At 41.8% G+C, this 24,205-nt stretch overlaps 2 protein-coding genes across 4 annotated transcripts; both read left to right on the top strand.

Annotated features, from left to right (window-relative positions):
* Nucleotides 1–2,512: 2,512 nt before the first annotated feature.
* asb12a (ankyrin repeat and SOCS box-containing 12a) lies at nt 2,513–4,938 on the top strand. Of its 2 annotated transcripts, none has more exons than XM_023968973.2 (3): nt 2,513–2,603; nt 3,484–4,252; nt 4,494–4,938. In XM_023968973.2, exons 2-3 carry the CDS (start codon nt 3,490–3,492, stop codon nt 4,649–4,651), a joined length of 921 nt encoding a protein of 306 aa, XP_023824741.1. In that variant the 5' UTR covers nt 2,513–2,603; nt 3,484–3,489; the 3' UTR covers nt 4,652–4,938. The 2 variants fall into 2 exon arrangements, with proteins under 2 accessions (XP_023824741.1, XP_023824742.1); XM_023968974.2 differs by lacking the exon at nt 2,513–2,603 and adding an exon at nt 2,642–3,155.
* A 3,127-nt stretch (nt 4,939–8,065) lies between these two features.
* On the top strand, nt 8,066–14,764 carry LOC111951025 (APC membrane recruitment protein 1-like). Of its 2 annotated transcripts, none has more exons than XM_023968993.2 (2): nt 8,066–8,217; nt 9,071–14,764. In XM_023968993.2, exon 2 carries the CDS (start codon nt 9,080–9,082, stop codon nt 11,861–11,863), a length of 2,784 nt encoding a protein of 927 aa, XP_023824761.1. In that variant the 5' UTR covers nt 8,066–8,217; nt 9,071–9,079; the 3' UTR covers nt 11,864–14,764. The 2 variants fall into 2 exon arrangements, with proteins under 2 accessions (XP_023824761.1, XP_023824760.1); XM_023968992.2 differs by having other exon boundaries at nt 8,067–8,217; nt 8,970–14,764.
* Nucleotides 14,765–24,205: the final 9,441 nt, after the last annotated feature.

The raw sequence follows: 24,205 nt of genomic DNA, 5'->3' as shown, positions 1-24,205 counted from the left end.
GCGGTAGTTCATTTTTGTGTATTTAAGAAAATACGAAGTGTTGGTATTCCTGATTCCATATATGATCATGAGTCATAATGCCTGATAAGAGCACAATCAGGAATACCAACACAGTATTTTCTTAAATGAAAACACGATTACTCATCAACAACACTAAAATAAAGTGCAATATGTTTGTGAAATCAATATGTAAACATGGCTCAGACATTGTATAGGCCTATGCTAGAATGTTTTCTTGCAGAGAAAAATACACTGAATGTACAAAACATTTGTATTTATTAAGGATCCCCATGGCAGCAGCTATTCTTCCTGGGGTCCAGCAACATTAAGGCAGTTATATGCAATAACAAATATGGCATGACATAACATTTCATAACACTTTTCACAACACATTAAGTGTTCCCCCAGGCCACTACTCTACTACCACACATCTACAATACAAAATCCATGTGTGTGTAGAGTGCGTGTGTTATGTGTAAATGTGTGTGTGTCTCTTCAGTCACTGCTGTTCCATAAGGTGCATTTTTTAAATATTTTTTAAATCTGATTCTACTGCTTGCTTCAGTTACCTGATGTGGAATAGAGTTCCATTATAATGCACTGCCTGATGTCGCAAGGATCTGTACACAATTTCCGGAATCTGAGCATTTCCCAGTTCTTCCATGGCCTGCATACTCACCAGAATTGTCACCCATTGAGCATGTTTGGGGTGCTCTGGATCAACATGCCAATATACAGCAACTTTGCACAACCATTGAAAAGGCCACAATCAACAGCCTGATCAACTCCATGTGAAATAAATGTTGCGCTGCATGAGGCAAATTGTGGTCACACCAGATACTGACTGGTATTCTGATCCACTCCACCAATTTTTTTTTTAAGGTATCTATGACCAACAGATGCATATCTGTATTCCCAGTCATGTGAAATCCATAGATTAGGGCCTAATGAATTTATTTAAATTGACAGATTTCCTTATGTGAACTGTAACTCAGTAAAATCTTTGAAATTGTTGCATTTTAATATTTTATTCCGTATAAATCAACTGAGGTGAATGAAGCCACAGCAACCAATGTGCTCTTCTCCAAATAGCTTTTTAGAGTTTTTAAATTGTATAGATGCGCAGTAGATGAGCTTCAACGTTCTTAACATTTCCAAGAGGATAGCCCAAGGGTGCGTGATTCAACTGAGTGAGAATGCCTGAATAGAGAGGATGGGCTTTAGTAAGATAGCTAGAAACACAAGAAATCCTATGGTTATTAATTGTACTGCGCTGATTGAGCATAAATCCCAGAAAATATATGCGGTAGTGGCAGCAGCAGAGACATTTGGGTGTACAAGATTTTAGTGCAGATGATCTACAAGGGCGTTAAGAGAATTGGTTCCATCCTCCCAGGCCGTTGGCCTGGACTAGGATCTGGTAGGGATAGTTTTTGTTAGGTATAGTGTTGATATGTGTAGGGTTAGATGGTGGTAGAGGTCTTCACGGGTCCACCAGACCCAAAATTCTGAGATCTGACCTGGGATCCGAGCAGGTCCGGGTCCTAAATTCTGACTTTTGTCTCAGATCTGGGTCGGGTCTGATATAATTGCCACGGGTCTCGGGTATGTTCAAATTAAACTGATTTACCGACTGGACCAGTCCTTTTGTTATTTTAATGTGTGAGGACTCATGAGAACTGTGTGAGCTTGTTATGTGTCAGCCAATTGCAACTCAACAAAACATATAGCTTATGAACGAGTATAGTGAAAGAAGCTGACGAGGAGAATGTCCTCCGGACAAGTTTTAATATTGTAGTGGACAAAGATGACAACAGTGGCGAGGCCAAATGGACTATGTGCAACTCTTTTCATGTTTGATGCAATTTTCTGACATAAAATAATGTATTTATGTATATTTATTAAGGGGGGTAGAATACATTTTTGCTGTATCGGTCTGCTAATAGAGGACTAACAAATGCCCAGTGCACTAGTTTTGTGAAGGGGGGGGTTATATTCTTTTATGTTTTTATTCCAAATTTTTCAGGCGGTGCTGCATCACCCTCACCCTCACCCTCAGCACCCCTACTTCCTGCGGCTCTGRTGCCCAGGACCCTGCTCTGAACTTTAGTCACTGTTGCTAGCTGGCTGTACTCAATCATGCACTTTAGAAACTGTTGCCCTATGTACATTACATAGTCATTAAACACTGGTCACTTTAATAATGTTTACATACTGTATTACCCATTTCATATGTATATACTGTATTCTAGTCAAGGACTATCCTTTATAACTACGGCGGTACGCATCTTTTTTTATTCATATAATGCCCATAATGTCTATACACACCATCATATAGATATATATATTTATATTCCGGACTCTGACATTGTTCGTTCTTATATTTCTTAATTCCATTATTTTTATTTATGGGATTTGCATGTATTGTCAGCTATTACTGCACTGTTGCACTGTTACTGCACTGTTTATAATTTACTAAATATGTGTACGCGACTCGTCCAATAAAATTTGATTTGAATGCGCGCGCTCACTGCGCGCGCTCACTGCTGTCTCCGCGACACGGCCCAGCCCAGCACTACATCGACTGTTGTTCATCTGTCAAGGTAACAAATGTTTGCCCGTTATATAGTCATGTCACTGTTTGAAAATTGGCTCGTCTTGCAAGTATTGACAAAGACAATATGAGTTTCTCTGTGTTGTTGACTTGTCCCTAGCTAGCTAGATAACACAGCCGCATCGATTAGCATAGGTATGTATTAGTTAGCTAGCTAACTTAGCCAACTTAGCTAGTAAGCTAGCAACGCTTGGTGATGAACGGTTTTGACTGGCCTCTTTTAAAATGTGATTTTAAACCTAATCTTAAATTAATACCAAAAATATTTTTTTTGTTTTCATGAATTTTGACAATGTAGACAATTTTGACTTTGTGGCTGTGGTAACTAGTGGACACCGTTCTGACTAGGTGGAAGACAGCTACGACCGGAAGTTACTTTTTCGTAGTAGGTTAGAATAATTTACGCAGCAGGTTAGGATAATTAACGTAGCAGGTTAGGATAATAAGGTTAGGGAAAGGGTTCGTGTTTGGCTTAAAATGATCTCTGTGCTCACAGAAATAATCGGATATGGATTGTTAGTCAGGAAGTCAACTAACTAAGGTTAGCTTCTTCAGCAGTTCGTGTTTATAGTTATTTGCTAGAAAACATACTAATCTTTAGTTATTGTCAAAGATTATACCATCTATTGTTGTACATAACGTTAACTAGCTAGATTCCCTTTGGTGCAAATGTCTGCCGTATCCTTCGTCATAGAAAAATAGCTAACGTTAGCTAGGTAATGTTAGCTAGCTATCAACAGCCTTTTAACAACAAATAAATGGTACCAGTATAACTAGTTGARGCTCATCATTTTGTATAACCAACAGTGTGTGTATTATGGATATTATTGCTTTTATTATGGTGTTTTTCTTTCTTGTTTCGAAAACAGATTTCTATGATCCAGTTTAAAAAAATTCTAGAAGAAAAAGACAACGGTGAAGGTCAACTGCTCCATCAGGCAGTGTCCAACAATGATGACAGACTCCTTGATGAACTGCTCTCTCAAGAAAAGTACAGAAAGTTCATCAACTGTAGGAGCGGCTGGGGTATCCCAAGAACACCTTTACGAATGGCTGCATCTAAAGGTCATCTCAGGTGTCTGCAGGTTCTGCTGGCCCACGGAGCAGAGGTGGACTGTCTAGACGTGAAGGCTCAGACCCCACTTTTCACAGCTGTCTGTGGGAAATACTTCAACTGTGTTTTAGCCCTCCTCAGGGCAGGTGCTAACCCCAATGGCAGCTTGTATAACAACTGCTCTCCGGTCCTGACTGCAGCCAGGGAAGGGGATGTTGAGATTTTGAAGCAACTTCTTAAACATGGTGCTGAGGTCAACTCCAGATCCAAAGTCTTGCTGTTTACATCAAGTGCCAGTGTTTCTAGTGGTCCCCTCTATCTGTCTGCTGTGTATGGACACTTAGACTGCTTTAAAGTATTACTTCTCTATGGGGCTGATCCAAATTACAACTGCACAGATGCAAAACTACTGAGTAAAATCAAGCAGCCTAAGACCGTGCTTGAAATGTGCCTCAGACATGGCTGTGGGGTGGAGTACATCCAACTTTTGATTGACTTTGGTGCAAATGTCTACCTCCCCACTCTCATCATAGAAAAGTCCACAAAGCAGAATGAGGCGGTGGAGCTGCTGCTGCAAGAAAGAGGTAATGCAGGAGTTATGCTGTTGATGACCTTGGTATTCTATTGATTTCTGGTAATGTTTTTATTGACATTAAACAAGCATCTCTGTTTTTTTTGTTTGTTGAATTGCTACTTGACAATACAGTACTGAACTGCTTTGCTGACAGAGCAGCATTTGACTATTTGAATAGACTATTGAATCTGTGTATGTTTTTTAAAAGTATTTTTTAACTCTAACTCAAATTCAATTGTTATTTTTGCTAGGTTTTCCCAAGTCCCTTGTATCACAGTGCCGACTTGCCATCCGAGCATACCTCAGGAAGATCAACAGAATCCAGTCCATTGACCATTTGGAAATGCCATCAAGCATGATAAACTTCTTGCAATATAAATCAGTCCCAGCAATTGCTATGCATCTCTGAGAAAGCATATATTGTCCCTATGCTTTTGCTACATGAAACATGATGCTTACTTTTTGCAAAACATTTCATAGTGATGTTGAAATAGTACACATTTGTTGTCCTGCATTTGAGAATAGTTGTGTACTGTTTATTCTCAATGTTTTCAATAAATGATGCAATCATGTTTTTCATTTTCTTGTTTTATCCCTCTTCCATAATATATGTGGGATTTTTTTTGTAATACTGCAATGTCAGCATAAAATACAATGTACAGTAGAAATGACAACCATTAAAATGTCTTGAACTAATTTTGTATCAGAAAATATGTTTTTATTTTTAAACATTGTGCGTACACTATGTATGATAAAGTATTATATAATTATGTGCAAGGTGCTTTACACTTATATATAAATATCTGTGTACAAAATGTTAGGAAGACCTTCCTAATATTGAGTTGCACCCCTTTTGTCCTCAGAACAGCCTCAATTTGTCAGGGCATGTGTAACCGATGTGAAATGGCTAGCTAGGTAGAGGTGGTGCGCGCTCGCAGCCTTTTAAATAGGTGACGTCACTTGCTCTGAAACCTTGAAGAAGTGGTTCACCTTGCTCTGCAAGGGCCGCGGCTTTTGTGGAGTGATTGGTAATGATGCTTCGTGGGTGACTGTTGTTGATGTGTGCAGAGGGTCCCTGGTTCGCGAGTGGACGGACGTAAAGTTAAACTGTTACATTGATGCTGTTGACCCGGATCACTGGTTGCTGCGGAAAAGGATGAGGTTGAAAGGGGGGTGAGTGTAACGGATGTGAAATGGCTAGCTAGTTAGAGGTGGTGCGCGCTAATAGCGTTTCAATCGGTTACGTCACTCGCTTTGAGACCTTGAAGTAGTGGTTCCCCTTGCTCTGCAAGAGCCGCGGCCTTTGTGGAGCGATGGGTAACGACGCTTCGTGGGTGACTGTTGTTGATGTGTGCAGAGGTTCGCGCCCAGGGCGAGGGGACGGACGTAAAGTTAAACTGTTACACATGGACTACAAGGTGTCAAGCTTCCACAGTGATGCTGGCCCATGTTGACTCCAATACTTCCCACAGTTGTGTCAAGTTGACTGGGTGTCCTTTGGGTGGTGGACCATTCCTGATACACACAGGAAACTGTTGAGTGTGAAAACCCTAGCAGCGCTGCAGTTCTTCATTTTTTTTTTACATTTTAAGTCATTTAGCAGACGCTCTTATCCAGAGCGACTTACAAATTGGAAAGTTCATACATATTCATCCTGGTCCCCCCGTGGGGAATGAACCCACAACCCTGGCGTTGCAAGCGCCATGCTCTACCAACTGAGCCACACGGGACGTGTTCACACTCAAACCAGTGCTCCTGGCATCTACTACCATCCTCTGTTCAAAGGCACACCTTTTGTCTTCACCCTCTGAATGGCAGACATACACAATTGTATACATTTGGCAGACGCTCTTATCCAGTGCGACTTACAGGAGCAATTAGGGATAAGTGCCTTGCTCAAGAGCACATCGACAGATTTTTCACCTAGTCAGCTCGGGGTTTCAAAACAGTGACTTTTCGGTTACTGGCCCAATGTGCTTAACCACTAGGCTACCTGCAGCCCTTAGGAACAATCCATGTCTCAATTGTCTCGTGCTAAAAATCCTTTAACCAGTCTCCTCCCCTTCATCTACACTGATTTGAAGTGAATTTAACAGGTGCCATCGATAAGGGATCATAGCTGTAAAGATGGCGGACGCGGATGATGAAGTGGATTCTGAATCTAATGGCCTAGAATCAAGGAGAATTGGAAAATTGTCCAAAAGAAAGGAAAACGGAGCAAAGTAGAGTACAGTGAGAATGTTACTTCATATATTGTAGTAGTACGGTTTGTAAATGAGGAGCAGCTGATCGAATTACCAAGCTTGAATCCATTTGAGATATCCAAACTGGTGGAGAGAGTGGGTAGAGATAAGGCTGTGAGGATCAAGAGTTTTGGTTTTGATTAGTTTGTGTTTCTGCGGATCAGAAGAAACGTGTGCTGCGTCTCTCACCCAATTTGATAAGTTTGAAGTGTTGTGTGTGTCTCTTAGGAACAAGGCACCCCTCAAGGGGATTATGTCTGGCGTCTTGTGAGAAGTAGATTTTGAAGAGAGAAAAAATATTCCTGGAGTGATTGATGTACGTCGGATGAATTGTGTGGTGAATAAAGAAAAAGTTAAACCTATCTGTTCTTTTGTTTTTTGATATGGAGTCTCTCCCTARTCAAGTGCAGTTAGGGTATATTAACTACAGAGTTAGAGCATTTATCCCAAGACCAATGCAGTGTGATCATTTTAAAGTTTTTGGTCATGTGGCAAGTGTTTGCAGAAGGGAGAAGCCGAGATGTACAAGTTGTGGAAAAGATCATATGTGTTATAAAAGTGATGAAAATGTGACTTTGCAATTGTGGTGGGAACCATGAAGCCACATCTTTCAAATGCCCCACAAGGGTGAAAGAGAATGAGGTGGCCAAAGTCAGGGCTGTCCAGAGCATATCATATGCAGCTGCTGTTATAAGGGTTTGAGGGTGTGAATGATGCACTTGAAGAGTCCATGGTGGTGGATAGGCCTTCACTGCTGGCTGCAGGGGTTGACTTTCACCAGCAGGATCCTGACTTTTTAAAGGTTAAGAAGGTGGACTTTGTTGTCTTTATAGCTATGGTGATAAATGGCACTGCCAAGGTGGAGAGAAGGTCCAGGAAGATAGAAATCATTGTGGAAGAGGCAGAGRGGTTCCTGGGGCCGAAAGATTTCTCAGCAAAGGAGTTACATGGAATATTTTCACAAGCCGTACTCTAGAAACTGAGAAGGGAGATATGGAGAATTGAAATAAGGATGAAATGGGAGTTTTGTTTTGTCAATGTACATTTTTATTTGGGTGGATTAAGTTAGTTTCCATATCACGTATCGGTTTTCTTTTTACCTTGTTTTGATTTAAACCCATCTAGTTGGTGGCAGCAATACATGCTTTTGGTTTGTAGTCTGCCATAAAACCCACAGAAGAAGAAGGGATTCTAGTGTTCACCTGGTCAGTCTGTAATGGAAAAAGCAGGTGCTCCTAATGTTTTGTGCACTCGGTGTGTGGGTGTATATGTGCGTGTATATATATATATATATATATTATTGACGGAGGGTGTAACTGAAGCTATATAGAGCATGACATATTCCAGTACTAACAATTCAATTGAGCTATATTAGCCATGTAAGTGTGACAATGTCAAAGGAAATATATTGTCAGTCAGGAAACTATTTACTAAATGTTTTGTTGGCAAAATGATTCTAGATTGAGCATCCTCTTTGAATGAATTTGGGGGGTATAAATGGTCTTTAGCAATCTAGAACTACCGGTAAAAGATAAATCAGAGAGGAAGAGGCAAAGCCGCTCAATATATACTCTAGATCCTCTTTGGACCCCAGGACACACCCCGCTCTCACTACAACTACCAGAATTCAATGCGTACATTAACAAGAGGCTCAAGACTGTTTGTGTTCCACGACTGAAGAAAGTGATTCGGATGTATTGTTTGTTATTCTGGCGTGTAGAAGCCCAACAAGGTCGGTTCATTTATATATCCCCCAACCACATAAACCCTTATTGGAAATATAGCAAATTTTCCCTTCAATTTAATGCTTGCAGACAATGCTTGTCTCCTAGGCTAGTCAACGTGTATTTTCCAGCCATGCATTGCCATTGTTGCTAGCGAGTTAAGGGTGTAAAATGTTATTTAATTGAAGAAGAGCAAGCAAACTAGGTTAACACAACCAACTCCGTTTTCTTAATATTGCTAGCTAGGTCGATAACTTGATGGTAACTAGCCTAGGCAGCCGATAGTGCTACATCCTTTTAGATTTGCGGGCCAGGCACAAGGTAACGTTAGTTAGCTTCCACTGCTAGCGACACATTGCTTTGTGGTCCCAACCTGACGACTTCTTGGTCAACGTCACGCATCTCTGTTTTCTCGTGTAGTGTATCGCATAAACAATTAGTATACATAATGATGTTGCTTCAAAAACAGGTGATTCATTGAAAGCTATCCCAAGCTAAAACAATTTAGGATATGTCCTGCTGTCTATGTTATATTTCGCTGTTACTGTTGCACGTATATCAATGGTCAGTTTGCTTTATACGTTCTATGCAGATAGCATAACACTTGTTCTGAACGCTTTGCAAGGTAGATAGATAATTACCTGTACGTGTGTTATTTCATCTGATGTAAAGAAAACCACCGTAAATAAGCCCAAAGTGATTAATGTAGGCCCATCACTGTTTGCACAGAATCTAATCCTTTGTTTGTCCTACATTTCAGAAAAATGGAAGCAAATGGTTTTGGAAGATTGATTGCCAGCAGTCTTTGCACCTGATGGTGATACCATCATGCTCATATCTGTTCACTTCACCTTCCTGTAGATTGTTGCCATGGAGCACTGCGACGGAAATGAGCCAGCAAGTGATACAAAGCATTTGTCTGCTGGCTGTGAGCAGACGGCCATGGGTGACCAGGATTCACAGACTGAGGTGAAGCCTCCATCTGACATTTCTGATGCTGTACCCCTTGAGCATCAGCCATCAGGGAAACTGAGGAGGACTGCCTTAAGATTCTTTGGAGGACGCAAAAGCATCTGTGTTTTACCAAACTTCTTTGGGGGAAGGAACAAAAATCTGAACAAGTGGTCCTCTAAGAAGGGAGTCAGCAAGAGTAAAACTCATGATGGACTTAGCAAGGCAGACTGGGAGGACAGTCTGGGAATTGGAAATGTCCCAGCAGGATATTTTGAGTACCACAGCCAGAAAGATACTGCTGGAAAGGCTTGTAGGGAATTTGGTCACCCTACTGGTGATCAGAAGTCATTCTCTCTCCCCCGGCAGAAAAAGGGTTTGAGAGAACTTTTTAACAGCATCAGGCGTTGTAGGAAGAATAGAAATTTTGATTTTGAAAAAAATGAAATAGTTTCGAATTCTCATGTCTGCAACAAAGAGGTGCCTATTGCCCAGACTATCATTGACCAAAATGACACGGAGTGCCTGGGCAGTTTGTCTGAATCCAATGTGCCTGTTTCGGCAAACGTTGACAATTGTTTGACAATTGCTCCTGAATGTATTAATGTTGATGTCATAGTGTCTGTAAAAGACCTGGTGAAACAAGGGAGTCTGGATTCTCTGATAGGGGAACTGAAGAAAGGTGAGGATATGGTAGAGACACTCCATATAAACACAGAACCAGATTCTTTCCCGAAGACTAACCTAGAGTCTACTGTGAACGTTCAGCTGCCTACTGGCTCATCTCAGATGAGCTTGATGTTTGGTGATGTGGCCTCTCTAAAGAGTTTTGACTCGCTCACTGGCTGTGGTGACATAATAGCTGATCAAGATGACGGCAGTATTGCAGATTCTCAGGGCACAGTCTCAAGGGAAAGGAGTCGAAATGCAGGCAAAAGGAGTTCCTGTTATGTTACGTACCAGGGTGGAGGAGAAGAAATGGCCACCCCTGTTAAGGTGGACGGAGATTATCTCCACGACCTCTGGGAAAATGAGGTTGCAGAGGACGCTTGCTATACCCACAGCCAGGAAGAAGACTTTCTAGAGCACAGTGAAAGTCCTAGGATGACACCTGAAGAGCCATCTAGCTCCTATACCATGGACATCAGCAGCAACAGCAATGGTGCTCTTGGAGTTACAGAGACCACCCTTACATCTTCGGATGTCATGACCCCACAGAGCGAAAATCAAGTGTCAGTTCCTAACAGCGATGAGGGTTACTATGACTCTACCACCCCAGGACAAGATGAAGACGGACGTGACAAAGTTGACAGGATCAGGACCGATAGACTACCAAGGGACAGTTATAGTGGCGATGCACTGTATGAGCTTTTTGAGCCTGATGACAGTCTTATCAGTCCACCTTTTGAAAAAGCTAAGCTGCCCGTCTCTGATCCACTTGAGTTTTTAGACATGTCAGCTCAGTGTGGTGATGAAGATGTAAATGCTGTGTTCGCTCCTGAAACGGGTCTAATTGAAGAGGACAGGCTAACTGGGAATAGGGAGAAAATGCTTGGCAACCCTAAGTTGTCAGATGCAGTTTTTGGCACCTTTACCTCAACATGTCAATCACAAGAAATTGACTCTGCGCAAAACAAGCCACAGTCCCCACTGTTAAAAGGAAATCATGATCTATCTAAAGAAACAAAGAATGACTTGGAGGATGGCCAGACAGTTTGCTTCTCCCAAGCCCTAGTGGACTTCACAAAACAATCACATGTTTATAGAAATTTAACTGAAAGCATGGGAGGCTCTGAGTCAAACTCTCCCTTTGCCCAAAACATGCAAGCCCTCCCAGCCATTGTCACGTTTGATGTCGTGGACATGGATAACGAGGGGGAATATGACCAGCAGATGGATATGGTAATGGAGGAGGAATACATCACGTCGCCTTATGAAGTGTTTGAAGAAAGCTACCTGCAAAAGGATGCGTTTGCTGAATGTGACTTACGAATGTTTGACCTCCTTGAACAGAGTCTCCTCAGTAATACTTGGGGAATCGCCAGCCTGCCACGTCACCTTAGCCTTACACAAGTCAATCGGTCGAGTCCACTGGCTCCTCTGCCGAGTCCTCTGGCCTTAAATAGGAGGAGTAGATCCCTGGACARGGAGAGCTTGGAGTTAGAGATGACTGACATGTATTTAGGGAGTGGGGCAGCACTAGCGTCTTGCCCTAGAACTGAAAGGGACTCGAAGAGAGTGTCCTCGCTTCACCGCAAAAATGATGGACACATTTCCACTTCAGAAAACAGGGATAATAGGCAGAGCATGTTTCCGTCATGGCAGCCAGAGACTGAGGGGACTGTAACGCACCCACGAGCAGATGGGAAAAGAACAGAGCAGACGTACAGTCTCTATCAAACTCAAAACAGACACATGGTATCATTCAGTCAGCCTGTCAGTCGAGTCCCAAACTGTAAATCTCAACCGATCTCAGCTAGCAAAATGACTGACAGAGTATCCTGTAATTATATCTCTCAGATTACAGGACCATTACATAGGCCATCTCATCTTCCTTTGCAATCAGAATCCTGTCGGCCCCATGCCCCCTATGGGAGATCAGTTAAGGCATCAGATGGTGGTGGTGAGGCCCTTTTTTACACATCGACCGTTAGCTCTCATCCTTACAATCAACACAATAAGATGCCTCAACCTTGGTTGTGAGTCTGGCAGTTCTGTAAGCAGGGCTCTAAACTAATTTTTAAAATGCAGGAGCACCACATAAAATGTAGGAACAGCAGAAATTTGATTTTTAAAATTGTTTAAGATACAGTATAGCCTAGCTACTTCTAAAGCACATGTTGTGCCCTAGAAACAAATATGAAACACTGTAAACACTTTTTTTTATTATAAGAAGCAAAAATGTTGATTTAAATACCTCATTTAAAATTAAGTCATTTGTGGAATATTAGGTCTCTACATCATGTAAATTCACTTTTAACATTTAACGTTGTACACCGTCTCTTTAAGAGCATCAAGTTTGTTATGACATGCAAGACGTCATTCGTTCATTGTTATGATCATGGATCTCCTGAAGAAGCTATCCCTTTTCCTTTCTTTCTGTGCCCCCAAATGTTTGGATATACTGTTATCAGGTTGTTAGCTAGCTAGCTAATAAGGTATCAAACATGACTGAACAAGGTGTAAAACAAATGCGGTCCGCAAGTAGTTTTAGAACGTCCCGCGACATGGTTTATGGCCTCCCAATCTGTGACAAAAAAAACAACAAACGTTGCACTGATAATATTGGTCAGCTCTTTTGAACTGTTTGGGCTAGAAACAAGCAGTTTTTGCTGTATTAATGGTGCAAGCATGACTCTTAATGAATCTGGACTCGGGGAAACGATAAGCCTTATTACAAAAATTATATTTATTTTGTTGCACTGGTGCTCCCAAATTAAAACTCCAGGTTGAGGTCGCACAGCAAAATATTTAGTTGCAAATGTGCACTTCAAAGCCCTGCCTGTAAGGCCAGTGGACTATGAGCAGCAGGCAGACTTCACCATTAAAGCAAGAAAAACTGGATATGGTACACCCTGTTGAATGTAACAAACACACAGTGCCTTCGGAAAGTATTCAGACCCCTTGACTTTTTCCACATTTTATTACGTTACAGCCTTATTCTAAAATTGATTTAAATCATTTTTTCCCTTTATCAATCTACACATAATACCCCATAATGACAAAGTGCAAATTTATGAAAATAAACGGCAATATCACATTTATAAAACTATTCAGACCCTTTACTCAGTACTTCGTTGAAGCACCTTTGGCAGCGGATTACAGCCTCGAGTCTTGGGTATGACGCTACAAGCTTGGCACACCTGTATTTGGGGAGTTTCTCCCATTCTGCTCTGCAGATCCTCTCAAGCTCTGTCAGGTTGGATGGGGAGCGTCGCTGCACAGCTCTTTTCATATGTCTTCYGGGATGTTCGATCGGGTTCAAGTCCAGGCTATGGCTGGGCCACTCAAGGACATTCAGAGACTTGTCCCGAAGCCACTCCTGCATTGTTTTGGCTGTGTGCTTAGAGTCGTTGTCCTGTTGGAAGGTGTATGTTCGCCCCAGCCTGAGGTCCTGAGCTCTCTGGATCAGGTCTTTTCCTCGATCCTGACTAGTCTCCCAGTCCCTGTTGCTGAAAAACATCCCKACAGCATGATGCTGCCWCCACCATGCTTCACCGTAGGGATGGTGTCCGGTTTCCTCCAGACGTGACGCTTGGCATTCAGGCCAAAGAGTTCAATCTTGGTTTCATCAGACCAGAGAATCTTGTTTCTCATGGTCTGAGTCTTTAGGTGCTTTTTGGCAAACTCCAAGCGGGCTGTCATGTGCCTTTTACTGAGGAGTGATTTCTGTCTGCCACTCTACCATAAAGGCCTGATTGGTGGAGTGCTGCAGAGATGGTTGTCCTTCTGGAAGGTTTTCCCATCTCCAAAGAGGAGCTCTGTCAGAGTGACCATCGGGTTCTTGGTCACCTCCATGACCAAGGCCCTTCTCCCCCTACTGCTCAGTTTGGCCGGGAGGCCAGTTCTAGGAAGAGTTTTGGTGGTTTCAAACATCTTACATTTAAGAGTAATGAAGGCCACTGTGTTCCTGGGGACCTTCAATACTGCAGACATTTTTTTGGTACCTTCCCCCAGACCTGTGCCCCGACACAATCCTGTTTTGGAGCTCTACGGACAATTCCTTCGACCTGGTTTTTGCTCTGACATGCACTGTCAACTGTGGGACCTTTTTAATATAGACGGGTGTGAATTTCAAATTCACGTACAGTCAATCGAATTTAGCACAGGTGTTCTACAATCAAGTTGTAGAAACATCTCAAGGATGATCAATAGAACAGGATGCACCTGAGCTTTATTTAGAGTCTCATAGCAAAATGTCTGATTACTTATGTAAATAAGGTATTTAAAATTAAAATAAACTGTTTTCGTTTTGTCATTATAGGGTATTGTTTGTAGATTGAGTAAAACATTGAATMTAATAAATTGTAGAATAAGGCTGTAACGGAACAACGTGGAAAAAGTCAAGGGGTCTGAATACTTTCCGAAGCAAATTCCCAAAAATGTAATGAAACCTCTTCTACACTTAGTATTGAAATGTGGTATACATGTTATGTGCCACCAAAGACACCATCTAGTATGTTTACATAACTGAAAATATAATTATTGTCTGTTACTGCAAGTATGTTGTTTTTATTGATAAGCTATTGTATTTCACTGTGTTGTATAAGCCTTATTTGTGTTGCTGTTCTATCATACTGTGTTATCTTGTGAACAGTCATAATAGAGGCTCTCCAATGCAGTCTTTCATTAAAATGTTCAGGCCTGAGTATGCCTTGCATTTGCTCAGTCCAGAGTTAGGCCACACACAACACTTATTACACATATTGGTAGGTATTGTGAATTGGTAGGTACTGTAAACTACGTGGTCCATTTAAAATCAAATGTAATTTGTCACATGCGCAGAATACCTCTTGTGTAGACTACTGTGAAAGGCTTCCTTAAGAGCCCTTCCCAACGATGCAGAGTTTAAAAATAAAATGTCACTGACAAAAGTTGTATCTAGCCTTTAGTCTTTTTTATGACTTTCTTTACAGAAAGTTGTTAACTACAGTCTAGGACGGTGCTTGTAAACTGTTAGGATGGTATTATATTGTAATTGTAAGATGCAGCCTTTTCTTTATTTTTACTATTTTCTAAATTGTAGAATAATAGTGAAGACATSAAAACTAAAATAAGACATATGGAATCATGTGTAACCAAAAAAGTGTTAATCAAATRTAAATATATTTTAGAATCTTCAAAGTAGCCACCCTTTGCCTTGATGACAGCTTTGCACACACTTGGAATTCTCTCAACCAGCTTCGCCTGGAATGCTTTTCCAACGGTCTTGAAGAAGTTCCCACATATGCTGAGCGCTTGTTGGCTGCTTTTCCTTCCCTCTGCTGTCCAACTCATCCCAAACTGTTTCAATTGGGTTGAGGTCAGTTGATTGTGGAGGCCAGGTCATCTGATGCAGCAGGTGTGTTAGGTCATTGTCCTGTTGAAAAACAAAAGATAGTCCCACTAAGCGCAAACCAGATGGGATGGCGTATCGCTTCAGAAGGCTGTTGTAGCCATGCTGGTTAAGTGGGCCTTGAATTCTAAATAAATCACAGTGTCACCAGCAAAGCACCATCACACCACTTCCTCCATGCTTCACAGTGGGAACTACACATGCGGAGATCATCTGTTCATCTACTCTGCGTCTCACAGACACGGCGGTTGGAACCAAAAATTGCACATTTGGACTCATCGATTTCCACTGGTCTAATGTCCATTGCACGTGTTTCTTCTTATTGGTGTCCTTTAGTAGTGGTTTCTATGCAGCAATTCAACCATGCAGGCCTGATTCATGCAGTCTCCTCTGAACAGGTGGATGGATTATCTTGGCAAATGAGAAATGCTCACTGACAGTGATGTAAACAAATTTGCTCAAACATTTTGAGAGAAATACACTTTTTGTGTGTATGGATTTAAAAAGATATATTTTATTTCAGCTCATGAAACATGGGGATGTTGCATTTATATTTGTGTTAATGTAGTATATACAGTGCCGTGCAAAAGTATTCAGACCCATTAGATTTCTTCACATTTTAATGTGTTACAAAGTGGGATTTAATTGTCATTTTCTGTCAACACTATCCAAAATACTGTAATGTCAAAATGGAAGAAAAGATACATAAATTAATAACTAAAATATAGGCATTACATAAGCATAAAGCCCCTTTATTTAGGCAAACCTAAATTTGTTCAGAAGTAAAATTTGGCTGAATAAATCACATATGAAGTTACATGGACTCACTCTGTGTGAAATAATAAGGGTTGACATGATTTTTGAATGACTAACCCTTCCTCTGTCCCCCATACATAATACATCTGTAAGGTCCCTCAGTCACGTATTGAATTTCAAGCACAGATTCAACTACAAAGACCAGGGAGATTTTTAAAAGCCTCATAAAGAAGGGCAGTGATTGGTAAATGGGTAACAATAACCAAATCAGARGTTGAATATCTCTTTTAGCATGATCAAGTTAATTATGCTGTGGATTATGCATTAAACCTCCCAGACACGTCAAAGATACAGTCATTTTTCTGAACTGAGCTGCAGGACAGGAATGAAACTACTCAGGGATGTTACAATGAGGCCACTGGTGATTTTAAAACAGCTACAGTACATTGGCTGTGATGGGAGAAAACTGAGGATGGATCAACAACATTCTAGTAACTCCACAATAATGACCTAAATGATAGTGGGGGGAAAAATATACGAAACATCCATCTTGTATGCAACAAGGCACTAAAGTAATACACATTTTGGCCTAAATGCAAAGCCTTATGAGTAACTGCCTCCTTATTTTCAAGCATGGTGGTGGTTTGCATCATGGTATGAGTATGCTTGACATTGGCAAATACTGGGAGTTTTTCAGGATATTAAAGAAACGGGGTGAAGCTAAGCACAGGCATAATCTTAGAGGAAAACCGGCTTCAGTTTGCTTTACACTAGACTGGGAGAAGAATTCACCTTTCGTCAGGACAATTCCCTACAACACAAGGCTAAATCTACACTGGAGTTGCTTACCAAGAACACAGTGAATGTGGCAGTTTTGACTTAAAACTGCTTGAAAATCTATGGCAAGACTTGAAAATTTCTGTCTAACCATGATCCCCAATGTCTTGACAGAGCTTGAAGAATTTTGATCTATTGTCAATGAAGAATGCAACAAAATTAAAGTTTGGCATTTACTGTTATTTTTTATCAATTAGTTTGGTGAACAGCAGGTTTGGGGTCAATTCCATTTCAATTCAGGAAGTACACTGACATGCAAATCCTCTTCAATGCTTTTCTATGAAGAAAATGTTGAATTGGAATTTTGTTTGCTTTCTGAATTGACTGGAATTAAAATGGAATTGACCCCAACCCTGGTGAACAGTGATGCATAGAGAGAAGGTTGCACATTGTGTATGTTCCCTCACGTAGCCCTATAGCAGTGGAGGCTGCTGAGGGGAGGACAGCTCATAATAATTTCTGGAATTTAGTATACTGGTTGGAATGGAGTGAATGGAATTGTATCAAGCACAAGAAAACCATATGTTTGATACCATTCCATTCACTCCATTCCCGCCATTAATCTGAGCCTTCCTCCCCTCAGCAGCCACCACTGGCCTATAGTATCTGCATTATATGGATTGCCTATGTTCTCCTAGCCTGGCAAGCCAGTCTGATCTCATGAGSTTACACAGATGTTCAAATATGTTTTCTATTTTAAAAAATTTATAATTTAGAACAAGAGACACTACCGGACAAATAACTTTACAACAGCAAATGAGACAAGAATCCAGCAGCATACAATCCTGGACCATTTCATGGCATTTTTGGGTTGGAGCTGGCCAGTGCTGAAATAGAAGAGCATCAAGGTCAGTTTGCAGTCTCATCTGTTGTAAGCAAGCCTCCAAATTCCTCCCCATTTGCTGTACAACCATGTAGGCTATTGTGCTCCATGGATTTACAGTGGCACGTGGTAGCAATGTGAGACGGAGGAGCAGATTTAATAATATGGCATAACAAGGATTGTTTGAAGCCTACTTCACAAATAGTATGTCAGAGTCAGAGTGGTTGTTGACAAAACACCTGGAACTACAAGATAAGGCATCAAATCTGTTGCCACTGGAAAAATGCTCAGAAATTCATCAAGTGAATGTCACACCCTGACCACAGTTTAGTAGGCTATGTCATAAAGCTTGAGTATGATTACATTACAGGTATTCATCTGAACATATTTATCTGAAACTGTCTTTTGTGTCCAGACCATGAGATCAGAGCTATTTTCCTGAGTTATGTAATTCCTTGAACTGTAAACACATTAAGATGAGGGGAAATGCTACTCTTAAGGTTGCCTGGCCATCATCCAAGACCTTTTGTGGCCAACTACTGTGCTCAACCTCGCAGTCTCCAGAGGAGTTGGGACACAGCAAACAGGAACTATTCTTGTTGTTCTCCGGATTTAGAGAAGTGTGTATAGGCCTATGTGGATATCAAATCAAATGTTATACGTCACATGCGCTGACATGCGCTGAGTCTAGGTCCAAAAGGAGCCTTTTGGACCTAGACTTGGCGCTTCGGTACTGCTTGCCATGCGGTAGCAGAGAGAACAGTCTATGACTAGGGTGGCTGGAGTCTTTTACAATTTTTAGGGCCTTCCTCTGACGCCGCCTGGTATAGAGGTCCTGGATGGGAGAAGGTTTGGCCTCAGTGATGACTGAGCCATACTCACTACCCTCTGTAGTGCCTTGTGGTGAGAGACCGAGCAGTTGCCATACCAGGCGGTGATGAAACCAGTCAGGATGCTCTCGATGGTGCAGCTGTAGAACCTTTTGAGGATCTGGGGACCCATGCCAAATCTTTTAAGCCTCCTGAGGGGGAATAGCCTTTGTCGTGCCCTCTTCACTACTGTCTTAGTGTGTTTGGACCATGATAGTTTGTTGGTGATGTGGACACCAAGGAACTTGAAGCTCTCAACCTGCTCCACTACAGCCCCGTCGATGAGAATGGGGGCGTGCTCGGTCCTCCTTTTCCTGTAGTCCACAATCATCTCCTTTATCTTGATCACGTTAAGYGAGAGGTTGTTGTCCTGGCACCACATGGCCAGGTCTCCTCCCTATAGGCTGTCTCATCGCTGTCGGTGATCAGTCCTACCACTGTTGTGTCATCGGCAAACTTGATGATGGTATTGGAGGGAACAGGGAGTACAGGAGGGAACAGGGAGTACAGGAGGGGACTGAGCACACACCCCTGAGGGGCCCACCTGTTGAGGATCAGCGTGGCGGATGATTTGTTACAGACCCTTACCACCTGTGGGCAGCCCGTCGGGAAGTCCAGGATCCAGTTGTAGAGGGAGTTGTTTAGACCCAGGGTCCTTAGCTTAGTGATGAGCTTTGAGGGCACAATGGTGTTGAACGGTGAGCTGTAGTCAATGAATAGCATTCTCACATAGGTGTTCCTTTTGTCCAAGTGGGAAAGGGCAGTGTTGAGTGCAATAGAGATTGCATCATCTGTGGATCTGTTGGGGCAGTATGCACATTGGAGTGGGTCTAGGGTTTCTGGGATAATGGTGTTGATGTGAGCCATGACTAGCCTTTCAAAGCAATTCATGTCTACAGACGTGAGTGCTACGGTTCGGTAGTCATTTAGGCAGGTTACCTTAGTGTTCTTGGGCACAGGGACTATGCTGGTCTGCTTGAAACATGTTGGTATTATAGACTCAGTCATGGACAGGTTGAAAATGTCAGTGAAGACACTTGCCAGTTGGTCAGCGCATGCTTGGAGTACACATCCTGGTAATCCGTTTGGCCCTGCGGCCTTGTGAATGTTGACCTTTTTAAAGATCTCACATCGGCTACGGAGAGTGTGATCACACAGCCGTCCGGAACAGCTGATGCTCTCATGCATGTTTTAGTGTTACTTGCCTCGAAGCGAGCATAGAAGTAATTTAGCTCGTTTGGTAGGCTCATGTCACTGGGCAGCTCGCAGCTGTGCTTACCTTTGTAGTCTGTAATAGTTTGCAAGCCCTGCCACATCCGACGAGTGTCGGAGCCGGTAAAGTACGATTCAATCTTAGTCCTGTATTGACGTTTTGCCTGCTTGATGGTTCGCCGGAGGGCATAGCGGGATTTCTTATAAGCTTCCGGGTTAGAGTCCCACTCATTGAAAGCTGCAGCTCTACCCTTTAGCTCAGTGCGGATATTGCCTGTAATCCATGGCTTCTGGTTGGGGTATGTACGTACGATAACTGTTGGGATGATGTCATCAATGCACTTATTGATGAAGCCAGTGACTGATGTGGTGTTTTACTCAATGCCATCGGAGGAATCCCGGAACACATTCCAGTCTGTGCTAGCAAAACAGTCCTGTAGCTTAGCATATGCTTCATTTGACCACTTTTTTATTGATCAAGTCACTGGTGTGCTTCCTGCTTTAGTTTTTGCTTGTAAGCAGGAATCAGGAGGATAGAATTATGGTCAGATTTGCCAAATGGAGGGCGCTAGGAGATTCGCCTCTGGATGAGCGTTTTCCTGTATGCTTATGGCCGTATACAGCTCATTGAGTGCGGGTCTTAGTGCCAGTAAATAGACAGCTACYGTGGTGGTAAATAGACAGCTACGAAGAAAATAGATGAAAACTCTATAGGTAAATAGTGTGGTCTGCAGATTATCATGAGGTACTCTACCTCAGGCGGGCAAAACCTCGAGACTTCCTTAGATTCCGTGCACTAGCTGTTGTTTACAAATCTACATAGACCGCCACCCCTTGTCACCAGAGGCCGCTGTACTATCTTGCCGAAAAAGCATAAAACCCGCCAGCTGTATGTTATTCATGTTGTCGTTCAGCCACGACTCGGTGAAAGTAAGATATTACAGTTTTTAATATCCCGCTGGTAGGATATACGTGATCGTAGTTCGTCTATTTTATTTTCCATTGATTGTACGTTGGCTAATAGGACTGATGGTAAAGGGAGATTACCCGCTCGGCGTCAGATCCTTACAAGGCACCCAGATCTGCGTCCCCGATATTGCCGTCTCTTTCTCCTGCGAATGACGGGGAAGAGGGCCTTGTCGGGTGTCTGAAGTAAATCCTTCCCGTCCGACTTGTTAAAGAAAAAGTATTCCTCCTGTTCGGGGTGAGTAATTGCTGCCCTGATATCTAGAAGCTCTTTTCGGTCATAAGACACGGAGGAAGAAACATTATGTACAAAACAAGTTACAAATAACGCGAAAAAACACACACAATAGCACATTTGGTTAGGGGATCGTAAAACGGCAGCCATCTCCTCCAGCGCCATTACTTATACACTGAGTATACATTAAGAACACCTTCTCTTTCTTTGACATAGAATGACCAGGTGAATCCAGGTGAAAGCTATGATCCCTTATTGATGTCTCTTGTTAAATCCACTTCAATCAGTGTAGATAAAGGGGAGGAGACAGGTTCTAGAATGATTTTTAAGACAATGGAGACATGTATTGTGTATGTGTGCCATTCAGAGTGTGAATAGTCAAAACAAAAGATTTAAGTACCTTTAGACGGGGTATGGTATTAGGTGCCAGGCGCACCGATTTGTGTCAAGAACTGCAATGCTGCTGGGTTTTTCACACTCAACAGTTTTAAAGATTTTATGTCACATGCACAAGTACAGTGAAATGCCTTTCTTGCAAGCTCTAACCCCAACAATGCAGTAATCAATAACAATGCAATACTAATAATAACAATGAAAACCTAAAACACACTAAATATCAAAATAAGAAATAGAAAGAACCTAATAAAGTAAGTAAGCATACTATATACAGGGTTAGTTCCAATACCATATTTACAATGTACATGGATACTGGAGTGATAGAGGTAGATACTGTATCTATAGGGGTAAGGTGACTAGGCATCAGGATATATGATAAACAGAGTAGCAGCAGAWTAGCTGATGATTTTATGTGAGTGGATGTGTGTAGAGTCAGTATAAATGTATGTGCATATTATGTGTGTGTGAGCAAATTATGGAGTGAGTGTTTGTATGTGTGTTGGAGTATCAGTGTGCGTAGTAACAAAAGTGCAAAAATAAGAATAAAATACAAGTTCAACTCAGATAGTCTGTGTAGCCATTTTGTTAGCTATTTCATCGCTATTTAGCAGTCTTATGGCATGGGGATGGAAGCGGTTCAGGAGCCTGTTGGTGTCCCGTGTATATCAAGAATGGTCCACCACCCAAAGGACATCCAGCCAACTTGACACAACTGTAGGAAGCATTAAAGTCAACATGGGCCAGCATCCCTGTGGAAAACTTTCGACACCTTGTAGAGTCCATGCCCCGATGAATTGAGGCTGTTCTGAGTGCAAAAGGGTTTAATGTTTGATATACAGTGCCTTGCAAAAGTATTCATCCCCCTTGGCATATTTTCCTATTTTGTTGCATTACAACCTGTAATTTAAATGGATTTTTATTTGGATTTCATGTAATGGACATAAACAAAATAGTCCAAATTGGTGAAGTGAAATAAAAAAAAAGAACTTGTTTACATTTTTATTTAAATGGAAAAATGTACGTGCTTATGTATTCACCCCCTTTGCTATGAAGCCCCTAAATAAGATCTGGTGCAACCAATTACCTTCAAAAGTCACATAATTAGTTAAATAAAGTCCACCTGTGTGCAATCTAAGTGCCACATGATCTGTCACATGATCTCAGTATATATACACCTGTTCTGAATGGCCCCAGAGTCTGCAACAGCACTAAGCAAGGGGCACAACCAAGCAAGTGGCACCATGAAGAACAAGGAGGTCTCCAAACAGGTCAGGGACAAAGTTGTGGAGAACTACAGATCAGAGTTGGGGTATAAAAATATCTGAAACTTTGAACATCCCACTGAGTACCATTAAATTCATTATTTAAAAATTGAAAGAATATGGAACCACAACAAACCTGCCAAGAGAGTGCCGCCCACCAAAACTCATGGACCAGGCAAGGGGGGCATTAATCAGAGAGGCAACAAAGAGAGCAAAGATAACCCTGAAGGATCTGCAAAGCTCCACAGCGGAGATTGGAGTATCTGTCCATAGGATCACTTTAAGCTGTAAACTCCACAGAGCTGGGCTTTACGGAAGAGTGGCCAGAAGAAAGCCATTGTTAAAGAAAAAATAAGCAAACACGTTTGGTGTTCGCCAAAAGGCATGTGGGAGACTCCCCAAACATATGGAAGAAGGTACTCTGGTCAGATGAGACTAAAATGTAGCTTTCTGGCCATCAAGGATAACGCCATGTCTGGCGCAAACCCAACACCTCTCATCACCCCGAGAACACCATCCATGGTGATACTGCCACCATGGTGGTGGCAGTATCATGCTGTGGGGATGTTTTTCATCGGCAGGGACTGGGAAACTGGTCAGAATTGAAGGAATGATGGATGACGCTGAATACTGGGAAATTCTTGAGGGAAACCTGTTTGTCTTCCAGATATTTGAGACTGGGACGGAGGTTCACCTTCCAGCAGGACAAAGACCCTAAGCATACTCCTAAAGCAACACTCGAGTGGTTTAAGGGGAAATATTTAAATGTCTTGGAATGGCCTAGTCAAAGCCCAGACCTCAATCCAATTGAGAATCTGTGGTATGACTTAAAGATTGCTGTACTCCAGCGGAACCCATCCAACTTGAAGGAGCTGGAGCAGTTTTGCTTTGAAGAATGGGCAAAAATCCCAGTGGCTAGATGTGCCAAGCTTATAGAGACATACCCCAAGAGACTTGCAGCTGTAATTGCTGCAAAAGTTGTCTCTACAAAGTATTGACTTTGGGGGGGTGAATAGTTATGCACGCTCAGGTTTTTAGTTTTTTTGTATTATTTCTTGTTTGTTTCACAATACAAATAATTTTGCATCTTCAAAGTGGTAGGCATGTTGTAAATCAAATGATACAAACCCCCCCAAAATCAATTTTAATTACAGGTTGTAAGGCAACAAAATAGGAAAAATGCCAAGAGGGGTGAATACTTTTGAAACTGAAAGCTCTATGATTTTAATTTAAAAGAACACATTTGAACATTAACAAGTGAACAAAATAAAAATGTGACTTGGACTGTGAGACTATTTGAAGTGTAGATGGGCCAAGGCTGGGTCATTTCAGCGCAATGGATCCACTACAAAGGCTGTGGTAGCATAGCAGCAGGAAAATAATATATTGCCAGCACTACGGACGGCTATATCTGTACTCTAATACAGGACGAGTAAAGGTCCAAACAAATATATATTGTTTCTCGTTGCTTATTTGAGCTGTTCTTGCCATAAGATATACTTGGTATTTTACCAAATAGGGCTATCTTCTGTATACCACCCCTACCTTGTCTTTACACAACTGATTGGCTCAAATGCATTAAGAAGGAAAGAAATTCCACAAATTAACTTTTAACAAAGCACACATGTTAATTG

This window comes from Salvelinus sp. IW2-2015, linkage group LG23 (genome assembly GCF_002910315.2).
Source record: "Salvelinus sp. IW2-2015 linkage group LG23, ASM291031v2, whole genome shotgun sequence".
Taxonomy (NCBI): domain Eukaryota; kingdom Metazoa; phylum Chordata; class Actinopteri; order Salmoniformes; family Salmonidae; genus Salvelinus; species Salvelinus sp. IW2-2015.
Note: the sequence above shows the minus strand (reverse complement) of the source record. Positions and strands in the feature narration are given on the sequence as shown.

Excerpts from the sequence above, each read along its gene's own strand:
- asb12a (XM_023968973.2), top strand. The coding sequence starts at position 3,490 with ATGATCCAGTTTAAAAAAATTCTAGAAGAAAAAGACAACGGTGAAGGT. Across the intron at positions 4,253-4,493 it reads GCTGCTGCTGCAAGAAAGAG|GTTTTCCCAAGTCCCTTGTA; the intron begins GTAATGCAGGAG and ends TATTTTTGCTAG.